Source organism: Gallus gallus, chromosome 2, assembly GCF_016699485.2.
Source record: "Gallus gallus isolate bGalGal1 chromosome 2, bGalGal1.mat.broiler.GRCg7b, whole genome shotgun sequence".
Lineage (NCBI taxonomy): Eukaryota > Metazoa > Chordata > Aves > Galliformes > Phasianidae > Gallus > Gallus gallus.
The window spans coordinates 110,290,065-110,305,583 of record NC_052533.1 but is presented as its reverse complement, the minus strand read 5'-3'; the positions used below and the strand labels follow the sequence as shown (position 1 = coordinate 110,305,583).

Sequence of the window (15,519 nt, the reverse complement as noted above, 5' to 3'; positions counted from 1 at the left end):
TCATAAGACACGAGCAGAAGGGAAAAAAAGTAGGATGACTGAGGATAAAGTGTCAAACAAATGGTGCTCAGTCCCTCAGAATTAGAGCCATTATGTAATACTTCTTAACAGCTTAATTCAGGTGTTTTCTCTTTGAACACAACACTGTTAAATCAGAAAGTGATTCAGCCTCTTTTTATTCAGAAATTCGTTTTAAAGGGCCTCTCATCATCTCCCTTTCAGCCTGAATCCAGACCTCTTCCCTTGTTCTGTTATCAAACTAACTTCTCTGAAGTTAAAAGCTGTTTTCTCTTTTTACTGTCTCATGCAGAAATATAATATTGGCAAAAAGACATAGAAGCTGTCTTTCAATTACTAAGCTAGTGATGAAACTCTCCTCTCCAAAGCCTTCAGCGTGACCCCTCTTATACTGAGAAAATATATGGCCCTTTTCTTCTTTTCCTGTGTGAGAGAGATTGTTAACTGCAAAATGCAGATCGAGAGGATGGTTTAAGTATGCTGTTGTGCATTATAATGCACCAAGAGTACTTGATAATGAAAATCTTTCATTATATCTTTATTTCAGAAACAAAGGAATAACTTACTCAGAAAGTAGGACTTGAATATTGTAAGACGGAAAAGGCTCTGAGTATTAAGTAAGGGAACACTGCGAAAGAACAATATTTGCATGTACAGGAGCTGAGCACATTCAACAACACTTTAACCACTGTTAATTGTACGGTTAATAAACATAGAGATGTTATACAGTATACAGAGAAGTTAGGCTGGTAAGATTACCGCACTGGAAAAGATCACAGAATGGCCTGGGTTGGAAGGGACCTCAAAGATCATGAATCCCCAACCCCCCGGCCGGGCAGGGCCACCAACCACCCCATTTACTAGACCAGGTTGCCCAGGGCCCCATCCAACCTGGCCTCGAACACCTCCAGGGACGGGGCATCCACAACCCCTCTGGGCAGCCCGTTCCAGCACCTCACCGCTCTCCTGGTAAAGAACTTCCCCCTAACATCCAACCTAAATCTTCCGTCTTTCAACTTAAAACCGTTCCCCCTTGTCCTGCTGTTATCTACCCTTTCAAAGTGTTTACTCCCTTCCTGTTTATAGGCTCCCTTCAGGTACTGAAAGACTGCAATGAGGTCACCTCCAGCCTTCTCTTCTCCAGGCTGAATAAGCTCAGCTCCCTCAGCCTGTCCTGGTAGGGGAGGTGCTCCAGCCCCCTGATCATCTTTGTGGCCCTCCTCTGGACCCTCTCCAACAGCTCTCTGACTTTCTTGTACTGGGGGCTCCAGACCTGGACACAGTGCTCCAGATGGGGAGTCACAAGAGCAGAGTAGAGAGGGACAATCACCTCTCTGTCCCTGCTGGCCACCCCTCTCATGATGGAGCCCAGGATACCATTTGCTTTCTGAGCAGCAAGAGCACACTGCTGGCTCATGTGAAGTTTGTCATCCATCAGGACCCCCAGGTCCTTCCCTGCAGAGCTGCTCTCAAGGACTGCTCCTTCCAGTCTGTATAGATGCCTGGATTCCTCCGGCCCAAGTGCAAAACCCTGCACTTTGCTGTGTTGAACCTCATCAGGTTTACCCGCACCCACCTTTCAAGTCTGTCAAGGTCCCTCTGAATGTCATCCCTTCCTTCCTCTGTGTCAACTGCACCACTCAGCTTGGTGTCGTCAGCAAATTTTCTGAGGGTGCACTTGATTCCATCGTCATTGTCATTGTTAAAGGGCACCGGTCCCAAGACAGATCCCTGGGGGACTCTGCTCGTTACCAGTCTCCACCTGGACATAGAACCATTGATCACCACCCTCTGTCTGCAGCCTTTCAACCAATTTCTTATCCAACGAGTGGTCCACCCATCAAATCCACATCCCTCCAATTTGGAGATAAGGATGTGGTGAGGGACCATGTCAAAGGCCTTGGTCAAGTCCAGGTAAATGACATCAGTCACCTTCCCCTCATCCACCAATGCCGTCACTCCATCATAGAAGGCCAGAAGATTGGGTAAGCATGACCTTCCCCTGGTGAAGCCATGCTGGCTGCCTCAGATCACACGCTCATTCCTCATGTGATTGAGCATATCATCCAGGAGGGTCTGTTCTATGACCTTCCCAATAATCAGATATAAATGAAAGGTGCTCACCAGTGTTGTAGGCTTGCAAAACTCCCCCCAAGGAGCAATCTCCAGGAAGAGATCCTTCCTCATTGGCAGTCAGCCCTTAAATGGGGGGTCTAGGAGAGGTGGAGCCTGGCTCCACCCACTTCCGGTTACACAGCTGAATTGCCTTCACCTGTGCTCCCGTGGCTGACTCGGTGCTTGCCTCAGGTAGTCAATCAGAGGTTCAGGCCATGATTCAACAGTTCCCATACATTAATGAACATTTATTTAAAAGGTTGGTGTTTTGTTTCGATTGATGTGTTTGTATGTCCCTCTACACTAATAATATCAAAGTCTCCCAAAGAGACTTTTTCCCAAAGAGAAACCTGGGAACAAAGGTTGACTACACCAGAGGCTTTTTGTGACCTCAAAGATATGAAAATCATAACCACTCCAGATCACAAATCAGCATGTTTAGGTCTGTCCAGCCCCACTCTACAGTATTTCATGAAACATTTAGATCTGCTAACTAGATCATGGGAGGGGGAATGTTTCCTTCTATTCTTTTTCTCTTAAAGACATATTAATAAGGAACAGGTCTTTTCTTCTGGTCTTCTTTCCAGGGTCTTAATCTCCATGACCAGCCATCACAAGTATAAATAGAGCTCCAAGTCACCCAGCTCCTTGTTACTAGAGTTACCATTGAGAGGTATGTTTGCCAACATTCATGTGCCATTTTCTGGACTTCCGCCCCTCAATTTCATTTATAGCCTCTTCCTCCGTTCTGCAACCCAACAGCAATGGCTGTTTCCATTTCAATTTTTCATGATCAATGAAAGGTACCATAATATCACCAGAAACTGATACAGTATTAAGAAATCTGGAAAGAAAAAAAGGGGGGGCAGAGGGAGGAGAGAGGGAGGAGTTCCACAGTTTTTCTGGATGAAGGATTCTCTCATCCAATAGTCCTTCAGTTCTCCAGCTGATCTGACCTTTTGGGTAAGGAAGGAGTGGAGGGCCCAGAGCATGTCTCATGTGAATCTTTCTCAAGTGAAAGCTTCAGCACAAGTAATACTGGTGATGGTATGAGTTTTCCATCTTCACACGCTACAGAATGGGAATCTGCCCTAACATTTTTGATCTCTCAGCCATATCCCTCATAGGATACACCAATCTTGATCTTCCCTTCTACTTTCTTTAGGAAAGAGCAATGTCAGATGAAGTGATGGGAAGAACAAGCACAGACTTCTTCTATACCCTTACCACCACTGAAGGGAAGAGAAAACATACAAACAACAACCAGCATGGGTAACAGAGATGAGTGTGGTAGAACAGAGCGTTCAAGCAAGTGTAAATAGCAGCAACACCGGATAATTTTGATAGCGTTTGGCATCACTGATCTTCAGAATTACAGTATGATCATGATGTTAGTATATCAGTGATGGAGTTTTTTATATATAATTTTCTGGAATATTATTTTGTTCCAAACCCCAAAATTATAAGTATTCTGGAAACCTGTCCCAGCTACTTATATGAAAGAAACTAAAGTGGTATCTAAAATAGTCGTAGTAGAGCTACAATTCTCAGTTACCAAGTTACTGAAAGTAGAGTCTTTGACTTTGCTCACAATGTTTTTTTTGTTTACTGTTGTTTGTTTTTTTTATATAAAAATATAAACCAATAACTGTGAGATGTCTTTACTATTGCCTCTATTTTAAAGCAAACACAGATGCTTAAAATCCTGTCAAATCAGGAATCTTTCTGAAGGATCTGTGAAATCAAAGCATTAAAGACTCTACTAACTCTTCTCTGGTGATTCTTATCTGACTTATCTCACTATGCTCAATAACCACAGGAAAACAGCACAGAAAACATGTTGTGGCTGCCAAAAAAAAAAAAAAAAGTGATAGAGGGACTGATGAAAAGAAATGACATCATCTCTAGCAGCATCTACTTGTGGTCTGACTTAGCTAATGTGGTATTGTGCTTACCTGGAAGAACAGGCTGACCCTGATGTAAAACAGGAAGCTCCATGGATATTTCCCCCTTAGCCTGGTCCCAGGCCAGCCATCGATTTGCAGGGAAAGAAAACTGCTCCCCTGAGAAAAGATTCAGCAACTGCACCTAAAGCAGAAAAGGAATTGCAGTTTAAGTCACTGATCTGTGCCATGATCACAAAAGCACGAATTTGGAACACGTCTGCTCCCTGGATACAGCTGCACCCAATTTGACTTTTCACCCAATCAAATTCAGGAAGACAGGGCAGAGTAACTAAAGCATAGACAAGAAACAGGGTTTATCAGCTCAGGTACAGTTTGACAAAATCCAGCCTTGCTGCTGCAGCTGATATATCCAGGTAGGCAGGCACTAAGTGGCATGGCTTACCTAATGGGGAAGTTCTCACTGGGAAGTTCAGCAATGCTTGCTAATCTATTCCTTTTGCTTAATTCATTGTTAGAACAAGAATTAAAGGAAGAGGTTATGATTCTTCAGAACTGCTTCTGATATAAATAGTGTTTGAAAGACTTTCGCTCTAGTACTAGTCTGCCCCATAAACCTTTCTTCCATATCCAACTTCCAATACACAGCAGTAAAAGGACCATATGCACATCAGCTAGAGAATCAAAGGAGATCCAGTTATCATGTACTTCAAAGCATTCTGTAGAAAGAATCTCATTGACTGTTATGTAGTAGAATAGTCTCTGATTATGCTAATTTATACTAGTAGCTACATTAGAATTTCAGTCTGCAGAGAGAAGAACTGCTTCTACCTGCAACTTCATTCCTGCTCTGTGCTTTGTAGAGCACAATCTTCTTAATTAGAATATTGAATTAATTCTGTATAATTTGAAACATTTTAATTATTTTTACTGCTTTAATAATAAAGCTAAAGAAATAAATTCATGCTACCTGAAAAACTCAGCACACTTCAGCCTGAGGGACCTTGAAAGGGAACTTGGAGTTAGTGAAGCAGTGTCACAATCATTTGCAGTCCTGAAACCATCTCAGCACAGATACAGTTGAAGAAACTATGTGATACTGGGGGGGGAAGGAACATGCCTAGCTACCATAGAAATTCTGCTGTTATAGATTTCTCAATTTCAGATCTTCTAGAAAAATATATATTTCCCAAAGAAAAATAGCGTTGAGTGCCTGGCCATCTTTCTGTATTTTGTTTCACTCCTATGAAGTCTAGAAATGAGTAGTTGTACTCCTTTGGCTCTCTACCTAACAAAATCCTAGTTTACTTGTAGAATGCATTTGTTTGAATGTATTTCTTTTTGACTATGTGCCTGAAGTTGCTAAGACTGAATGACCTAACCCTCGATGATGCACTGCTGTTTTGAAACTGTGGCCAATTGGCAGAGGTTCGGTAAGAAAATACAACAAAATTTGTAAGCCAAGAATTTATGAACATGGTGAAGTACTTGACTCCTTCCTTCTTTTAAAATTTTATTGTTGATTTCAATCAATATTTCCTAGTTGGGAAAGGAGAAGAGTGAAAGATACGTTTTTTTTAATGTCCATTTTTGTCAGCATTCCTTAACCTCTCATTTTAAATGGATGTGTCATACAATGTTATACATATATATAATGTCATATTACATATATACCATATATTTATATATATACTATATATAGACATATATATCATATTATACATATACACCATATATATATGTGGTATACATACACAATCTACATATGTTATACACAAACCATACTGTGGCTTCTAACTGAGTTTCAGCCCCAAATGAAAATAACTAATTAAAACACCAAATAACCACAGAGTTCAAAACAGTAAATATTTAACATTAATGGGCATTCTGTATTAGACAGATATAAATTAGCCCTGAAGCATGATTATAATGTTGAGTTCATCAGAAGCTTCTAAAGTTCTTTATCAACTGTTTTTTCCTAAATGAAGGATGGGAAACTCTGGCACAAAGAGGGAAGAGTTTCAGGCATGAATACCCTATCATTGGCACACATAATACATGACTAACGTAAAGGATAAAATCCAGATACTTTTATTCTCGTACAATTACCTATGTACTGTGTACAATAACTGAAACTGGAAACAGAACTTGCTGATTAGCTCCACTTTATAGAGTCATACAATCATTAAAGTTGGAAAGACCTCTAAGATCATCTAGTCCAGCCATCCACCTACTCCCAGTGTTGCCTACTAAACCATGTTTCTTAGTACTCCATCTCCACGTTTCTTTAAAACCTCCAGGGATGGTGACTGGACAGCTTGGTCCAGTGCTTCAACACTCTTTCAGAGAAGAAATTTTTCATCATATCCAACCAGAAGCCATTCTTCCTTGTCATTTCACCGTTACCCAGGAGAAGAGGCTGATTGTCACCTAACCACAACCTCTTTTCCTGGAGCTGTTGAGAGTGATAAGGTGTCCCCTGAGCCTCCTCCATACTGAACAATCCCAGTTCCCTCAGTCACTCCCCATAAGAGTTGTGCTCCAGTCCCCCTTCACCAGCTTCAGTGCCCTTCTCTGGACACACTTTGTGGCCTCAATGTCTTTGTTGTAAGGAGGGGCCCAAAACTGAACACAGTACTCAAGGTGCAGCCTCATCAGAGCTGAGTACAAGGGGATAAAGGATGCTCTCTATAACTACCTGAAGGGAGGTTGTAGTGGGGGTCGGCCTCTTCTCTCGTGTGACTAGTGATAGGACTAGAGGGAATGACTTCAAGCTGCACCAGGGAAGGTTCAGGCTGGACATTAGGAAATACTACTTCTCTGAAAGGGTGGTCAGGCACTGGAATGGTCTGCCCAGAGAGGTAGTGGAGTCACCGACCCTCGAGATGTTCAAAGAATGTTTGGATATTGTGTTGAGGGACATGATTTAGTGAGAACCATTGGTGATGGGTGAATGGTTGGACTGGATGATCCTGTGGGTCTTTTCCAATCTTAGTGATTCTATGATAATCACCTCTCTGTACCTGCCAGCAATACTATTCCTGATACAAGCCAGGATGCCATTGGCCTTCTTGGCCACCAGGGCACACTGCTGGCTCATGTTCAGCCAAGTGTCAACCAACACCCACAGGACCATTTCTTCCACACGGTCTTTCAGCTGCCCTGCCCCAAGCCTGTAACAATGCCTGGGGCTGTCATGGCCAAAATGCAGGACTCAGCACTTGGTCTTGTTGAACTTCATCCCACTGGCCTCTGCTCAGTGATCCAACCTGTCCACATCCCTGAGTAGGGCCTTCATACCCCCAGGCAGATCAACACTTCCTCTCAGCTTGGTGTCATCTGCAAACTTACTGAGGGTGTGCCCAATGCCCTCATCCAGATCATCAATAAAGATACTAAATAGAACAGACCTCAGTACTGACCCCTGGGAACACTACTCATGACCAGTCACCAGCTGGATTTAATTCCATTCACTGCCACTCTTTGGGCCCAGGCATCCAACCAGTTCTTTACCCAGCAAAGAGTGTACCTGTCCAAGCCATGGGCTGACAGTTTCTCCAGGAGAATGCCGTGGGAGACAGTGTCAAAGACTTTGCTGAAGTCTAGGTATTCTATATCAATAGCCTTTCCCTCATCCAGCAGGCAGAAAACTCAATCATAGAAGGAGATAAGGTTGGTCAAGCAGGAGTTGCTTTTCATGAACCCATGCTGGTTGGGCCTAATTCCCCAGCTGTCCCACACTTGCTGTGTGGTCTCACTCAAGATGGTCTGCTCCATAACCTTTCCTGGCACTGAGGTCAGGCTGACAGGCTTGTAGTTCCCCAGATCCTCCTCACAACCCTTCTTGTAGATGGGAGACATATTGGCAAGCCTCTAATTATCTGGAACCTCTTTGGTTGACCAGGAATGCTGACAGATGGTGGAAAGAGGTATGGCAATAATTTCTGACAGCTCCCTCAGCATCCCTGGGTGGATCCCTATTGGACTTGTGGCAGTCTAAATTGAGTAGGTTTCTAACTTTTTCCACCTGAATCATGAAGGGTTTGTTTTGCCCCCCATCCCAGGCTTCCAAGACAGGAGGCAGAGTACCCAGGGAATAACCGGTCAGATGATTAAAGACAGATGTAAAGAAGGCATTGAGAACTTCAGCTTTTTCCTTATCTTTAGCGGTCATATTCTCAAACACATCCAGTAAAGGAAGGAAAAAGGTGGAGATTCTCCTTAGCACTACAGTGTCCAGATTGAGTTCAAGCTTGGGTTTTTGCCTTTCTAATTTTCTTGCTGCATATCCTAACAACTTTGCTTTACCTGCATTGAGATCTTTTTTAAGTGTGGAGGGAAAAAAACCTGTCATTATCTTTATCTCCTCAGAGTCACAGAATTAGAAACACTTGCAGTGTAGCTCTGATGCTGTACATAAGAACATGGAGTCAGTTGCAGATTTGAAGAGGACTTGGCAAGACTGAGTTCAGTGACTTTCTAGGTTTCGACAAACTGGGCACTCTGTAGCACACAAGGCTACAGAAGACTCAGACTACAGTAGAGCAATTTGCTGTTTTCCTTATTGTTCATTCATGCACTTTTAAAGAAATACAACATATAGTTCTCACTAAACAGAAAGCAATAAAAGAAGATAGACTGCCTCTCATTCTTCATGAACCCACTCCACAAGAAATAATCTCTTAAACAAAGCTACAAGTATTTCATGAGGCTAACATACATCTCCCAAGGAATTTTTCTCACTCATGTTTTGACACTATTGTCATAGTGACTGCTTTTCGAAGGATAAAATTCCTTCTTGCTTCTTTTACCTCTTCACAATGCCAGGCAGGGCAACTTCCTGCATTAGTATGTCCAATGCGTATTTTGTGGAGACGTCCTATGTTTCCTGTATGAACCTGTAAAAAGAATGTCACTGATGAAATACAGTACATTCCTTAAAAAACATACAACAAAGTTCATTTAGTAGCTATCAGTAAAATTTTAGTTTAGATTAATTAACTATTCTGATATTTAAACTAGTGATTCTAAAATATTTTGCTCCAGACTATTATTGAAAGCTTGCTCTTTTAAAGAAAAACCCCATGACAAATTCTGTGGCCTGCTAGCCCCATCTAAATGATTCAAGATGCTGCTGCAGCTATTTTGTTCCCCAGTGAATATTGGTCTCAGTGGGAGATGGATACAGATTGTAGGCATCACTAGAAAATATAGCTTGACCCTAAAGGATATCTCAGTTTAGCATCTGTACCGCTAACCTGCTAAAAAATCAATTCTGTATCCCTGGCACCTCCCACTACCTCTGAGTTTCTCTCTGCCCCTCTCAGATGACATGTTTTACAATTTTGAAACAATTGTGTTCATCTTTGACATTTCTTTTTACAAATCGTTTCAATTAAATCAACTTTAGAAGCTGTATTTGAAAGATTAGCTCTTGGGCAGGCTGGATGACTACATCCAGCACAGATAATAGGGTGCTGAGGGAATCATTTTATGTGAAGGTTATTCAAACAAGTAGTCATGAACTTAAGTGTAGAGTCAGAAAGCTTATCTTCAAGGCACTGGAAATATACTCTGAGTGCCTATCCTCCTTGCTGCATTTTTTTTTTTTTCTTATGATGTAGTCTGATTTGCTGTCCTTTTCATGCTTTCTACGGAATTTATTTCCATGTTTTCATTTACAGTATAAATGGGTGCAAACCAAATTCTCTGTATTGTGAAGAAACCATAATTAACTTGGATCTAGCACAAAAAACAAGCAGAGAGGCTTGGCTCCTATACATTCTACAGTACACTCTCCTTAACTGTATTAAATGCCGTGGAAACTCACCTAAGAGGAGAATTACAGTTTCCAAACCAGGGACTGTCTCCACATTTTGTATTTAAGAGCCGTTTGAGGTGAAATGAATGGCAGTAATGGGAGCAGAAAGCAGAGCTAAAAACATTTCTTATGAAGACAGTATTTTTAACCCTGGTTACTTATTTTATCTATTCCTTTCAATCTTGTTTTGGTTTTGTTTTTTATATCACACATGGAGAATGGCACAAATATCAGAGGTGCTGGATTCTCCAGAGAAACTCTATCAGCTGATGAGACCTAAGTACTTCATTTCCTACATTCGAGACAGCTGTTAGACCATTGCAGAAACAGGTGAGTTTCTCATCAATACTGGCATTCAGTATCTTTTGTCAGAAAAGTACTTGCTATCCTGGATGATAAGGATGGAAATAGTTATTTGTTACATGGTCTTACAGCAGGTACCTGCTAGAGTTCACATTGACAGTCCCACACATACGCTTAGACTCTGCAGTTCTTGATAAGAGACCCTATTTGGGCTTATTTAAATCATCAAGGAACAAAACTGATGGAGGAGGAATTTACATGTGTAACTGGGAGCTGTTAATTGAAATAACACAGCAAAGATTTAACAAAGTTAAAAATTTATTCCATCCCCTAATTCTCCACTTGTCGTTTCATTTTTAATATTGTTTCTCCACTACAAATATTAAAACTACAGAAGTACCAGTTATCCTCTTCTCAGTATTTTTGGGCACTGCATAAGCTAATCAGTAGTTCTTCTTAAGTAGACAAGAAATATGTTGGACCAAACCAGTTTTTCGATGGGTTAGGAGAAGAGGACACTACATTTATTTCTCCATTTGTGTCCTGCCTCCTGTTTACAGATATATGTGTTGTACAAAAACGGACTGTCTTTTTATCACATAGATTTTGAAATTTCATGTTATCTAACAGGACACAAGAAAGTAACACAATGAATATATATTACTTACCGTGAAGACGTCTTTGCTGCCTCTCTGAAATAATTTCCCCTTCTCTCCATCAAGAAAAATAGGCCCCGAACTGCCGTGATCCCCATATAATATGATATAAACCTTTGAGCTTGTTCCTGCAGATGGCATATCGCTGGTGAGGACTGACACCTTCCATTTCCTAGCTATCAGAAGATAAAAAGACTTGCTGAATTACTTAAGCTCAAGAATCCTAAGTAAAGTGTATTTCAGTAATCAGAATTCTAAATAATATTATGTTGAATATAAAAATATATATTTCCCAAAGATACAGCAAATATTGACTGTGCTAAGTTGTACGTGTGAAAATCAAGAAATGTCAGGTTGCATTTACATCATTTGTGTATGCATATGCTATATGACAAACTCAATTGCACGACTGCATACCAGTTTTCAAACACAAAATTTGAAACATTGTACTAAATTGTATGAAATAGGTCTTCCTGTTTGTTTAGGATATGTCAGCTCTGTCCAGTGCAGTGTTGTGTAATGACACCCTTGCAGGCTCTCCACAAGCTACCTCTGGAATGACAAACTTTTCGCTTCAAGCATTAAGGACTCTTAAGATATCTCTTTAAGAATGGAACTGTATGTGTGCAAAGCCATGCAGATGTAACAGCTCAGACAAAACTGCCCAATATGTTCTTGCATTGTAGTGTTGGCATTATACCCTGAGATATCAACACTCTTTCTACAGGTTAATTTCATTTTTAACAAGACCAAGTATATGGATTTAAGCATTGGTTTAGTGGAAGTTGAATATCAAGAGCATGGAGTTAAGAGAAATTATATCACTGAGGGGTGGCAGATAACAGTTTTTCATATTAACAGGGGTATTAAGAAAACGTTCTCACCCCCAATACAGCTGATTCCTATCTCAAATGATGAACATTTAAGCACCTCTCAAGCTTATAAATATTCTTTAGCACCACTGATTAATATAACTGTTTCTCAAAAGAGAACACTTTAAAACACAATAGTGGTATTGAAGAGCTTTATTAATTACAGAAGACCCCTGCTGCCTACGCTACATTTTACTGATGTTACTTTTCCATCCATCACAGCATTCTCATCATATCCATTCTAGCTAAAGCACTGAGAAATAAGATAGTAAGGGCATGGCATAATAATTTTTTTTTCTTGACTGAGATGCCTAAAATAGATCTATGTGTCTTAAACGTCAGGCAGTAAGAATTCCTACAATTCTGTTGTAAGATTCAGTGAAACCAATTTTGTTTCCAGTATCACTCTGTGTTTTCAGTGTTAGCCATGCACACTTTCTTAAATGATTTAATAGACATTGATACATACACAGGATAAAGCTACAGCAGACTATTACTTGAGGACCAATGAAATGACCAATTTGAGGAATTTGCATTTAGATTTCTATGGCATTCTAGAAAAAAATAAGGTAGGATTAGTACCTTTATTAGCTCATGTTTAGCCATATCTAAAAGAAAAGTTGTTTAAGAAATAGATTAAGCTGACCTAGTCTAGGTGTTTGTGTCAGTAAATTTCTGTATGGGAAGTAAATGAGTTGAGAATCTACGTCCTCCATACCACTTAGCTGCTATGTTTGAATTATTAATACTGCTTTTAATAAAAAGCAGAAAAAAAATGCCCAGTAAAGACACATTATAAATTCTAACCTCTAATGAGGCCTGATGGTAGAATCTATGAGTCCTGCTTGTAGTCAAGCTTTTGCTATAAGCGTTTTGTTCTGTGTAGCCATTATGCTAGTACATAAATCACACGTTCTTTGGGAATTGCAGTGGTGTAGAATTAGAAACCATTAAAATAGATATTGTTCCCCAGACTTTGAGTGAAGAGTCAGGAAGTCATTAACAGAGTCCTTGGTTCATCTTTGAGGACAATTCTCCAATCCTGAAATGTAGCAGAGTGAATATTTTTTACTTCAGTCTCAAAGAAGTTTACAACTGCTACAAATCTTTTCACATATCTGAGCTATTTGCTAACAAAGACATATGTATTAGCATCAGTTACACAAATATGTCTAAGGAAAGACTGCATAATACTGTGACATTGGATCTGTTGATTTCAGCTCTGCCTGAATAGTCCATTATCTTGAAATGACAGTAGTATCACTGAAGATCAGTGGATTTGTAGAGTATGCTATCAGCTGAGATTTATGACACAAAGAACTACTTTCAACATCTTGAGCAATCAGTACAATTTCTGTATCCCAAGACCCTATGATCAAAAAAATTGTATTCACTACATAAATTATGATCATTCGAAGTATATAATGTGATCTTTGCAACCACAGGTGTTCCAGTACTACTGGATACCAGACCCTGATTCTTCAGCTTTATCACAGTAATACTGTTGCAGTAACATCTGTAGCAGGTCAGTCTTACCATACAGAGAAGTTTGTCAATTGTCAGCTCCCATAAGCATAAAACTATTTTCTTTCCTGTAATTCTCTCTTTCCAAATAGCATTTCTCTACACATGTTCTACAACACTTCCTTTTAGCTGAAGACTAGCACTGACAACAGAATGGTTCTGAAGGTCAACTATGACCTTAAAATTTACCCTTAGGGACTAACTCTGATCTATGACCTATTTACTTAAATTTTGCTATTTTTTTCTTTCCACTTAATCTGTCCTAGAGTAGTGTTCTGATATTTACTTATTTGCTTGAAAAATGCTTGTAGGTTTACGACCTAAAATGGTCTAAGTAGAAAGTAAAATTTTTAAAGATGTAGACAGAATATGAAAGAAGTTCTATTATTTAGGTGCAGGAATCTGAACTATTATATTATTACCATAAATTTGGAGTGTACACCACTACCCAATTTTGAAGAGATGACCTTGTAGCCCTTCTCCAAAAAATTCTGTGAGTACACAGATATTGTATATACAGTTATAAGTAATTATTTTGTCATTATTAAATAATGAACTGCCAAACAGTTACTGTTACCATTAGATTAAACTTCATCCTTACAAGAATTGGCACGACTTGAACACGTTAAACAAGAAGTACAGCGAATACATGCTAGCTGCTAGGCCTGAGGAAGAGAAATAATTCACAGAATCACATTTTCCAACAACTTTTGTGATCCTTCTTAAAAGTTGCTGTAATCTCCTTTTGTTCACAGCTGAATTTAGCTTGCTGTTTCTATTAGCAAGGCAGTTCTTTACCCAGCTTCCTGTGAGGCATGACAGGCAACCTACATGTTAATCTCACTTATAATTGACAAACTTGGATAAGTGTACACCATCAAAGTCCCTCTACGCAAGTGCATCTAGTATAACAAGAATTGCATGGCTTTGCAGAAACCTGCTGAAGACACAACCTGAAAAATGGATGAGGCAAATGCAATCCTGTAACAGCAAAGAAGATAATAATAATAAGTCAAAGGTAAATAATAATAATAAGTCAAAGGTAAAGTAAGATGATACAAATCAACTGATTATTCACACATGACGTGAAGAAGGGTTTGATATCTTGGAATATATTCATGGAAAACATTCTCCTTTTGTCAGAGAGACTATGAGTGTACCATAATGGCCAGCAAACATGGTTTCAAGTATTATGTAATGGAACTTGTTCATTCCCTACCGGCAGTTTTAATGCACATAAGCAGAACATCTGATAAATGTAGAAAAAGTAATGAATAATATAGGATGTTGAACAGTACAATGAAGGAAAGATGTAATATTGATGAGGGCACAAATCAAGACATGCAGTTATTACTAGCATAAAACATGGATTTGCATATTCAGAGGTAACAGTGAAACTCTGAAGAAGCAAGCACACCTGGAGCATGGTTCTCAAACGATAAGTGAGATATGTAGCTTTCAGGGAAGCTACAAGAGCACACATGGATAATAAGAAATGAAACAGAATCTGTTTGGATCACATTTACTTTGAAACAGGATAGACAATGCAAGTCAAAATCAAAAGTCTATTATTAAGACACTACCTAATTTATGAGAATAAATCCTACTAAATAGTAGAAAACACTTATTTCTAAGTGACAGAATCAGTGTATCAATATTTTTTTTCCTCAAATAATCAACTATTGTGGAATATATATATTTTTATTAGACTATTTAGAAAGAGATATAAAAAATATCCCTAAGATAAGAAATCATAAACTGGTTTATTTTAAGTTAAAAGGGAAAAAAAAACACCACTAAGCTTTGATTTTCAAATGGCAAATTTAAAAATATAAAGGAACAGGTTAATTAAGTCAAATGTACTGAAAAATGAGATGTAACAAAAGAAATTAAGACAAAAATCACAAAAATGTTATATAACTGTACAAATTAAAAGGAAATAAGCAGAGAAAGACTACATGCACCACATACTGAATGTGAGAACCCAGAACTCAAGTTCAACCATCCAGCCAATTTCTTAATCACTAAGTGATCCATGCCTTAAATCCATGTCTCTTCAATTTAGATCAAGGATGCCACGTGAGACAAAGTAATTCATCTTTGTATACAAGAAAAATTACAATAGTTCTAAAATATCTGAATATTATATGAGAAATTAGTATTTAAAAATGGAAAGGTAGATCAGCACAAGAATGCAGAGTAACAAACAAACTAACTAACTAAATGGGAGATTATAAATTTGTACTGAAATGAAGGGTACTCATTTCTAGAGATACTAGTAAATTGCTCAGGAATCTGTACTGAGA

At 39.2% G+C, this 15,519-nt stretch overlaps 1 protein-coding gene across 1 annotated transcript in view; it reads right to left on the bottom strand.

Annotated features, from left to right (window-relative positions):
* RP1 (RP1 axonemal microtubule associated) overlaps positions 1-15,519 on the bottom strand; it is a 200,459-nt gene that overhangs the window by 146,401 nt on the left and 38,539 nt on the right. Inside the window, exons 4-6 of the mRNA XM_040685413.2 lie at positions 10,830-10,993; positions 8,849-8,935; positions 4,089-4,221 (exon numbers count right to left, since the gene is read on the bottom strand). Of these exons, the coding sequence (XP_040541347.1) occupies positions 4,089-4,221; positions 8,849-8,935; positions 10,830-10,993 (384 nt within the window). The remainder of the gene's footprint in view (positions 1-4,088; positions 4,222-8,848; positions 8,936-10,829; positions 10,994-15,519) is intronic.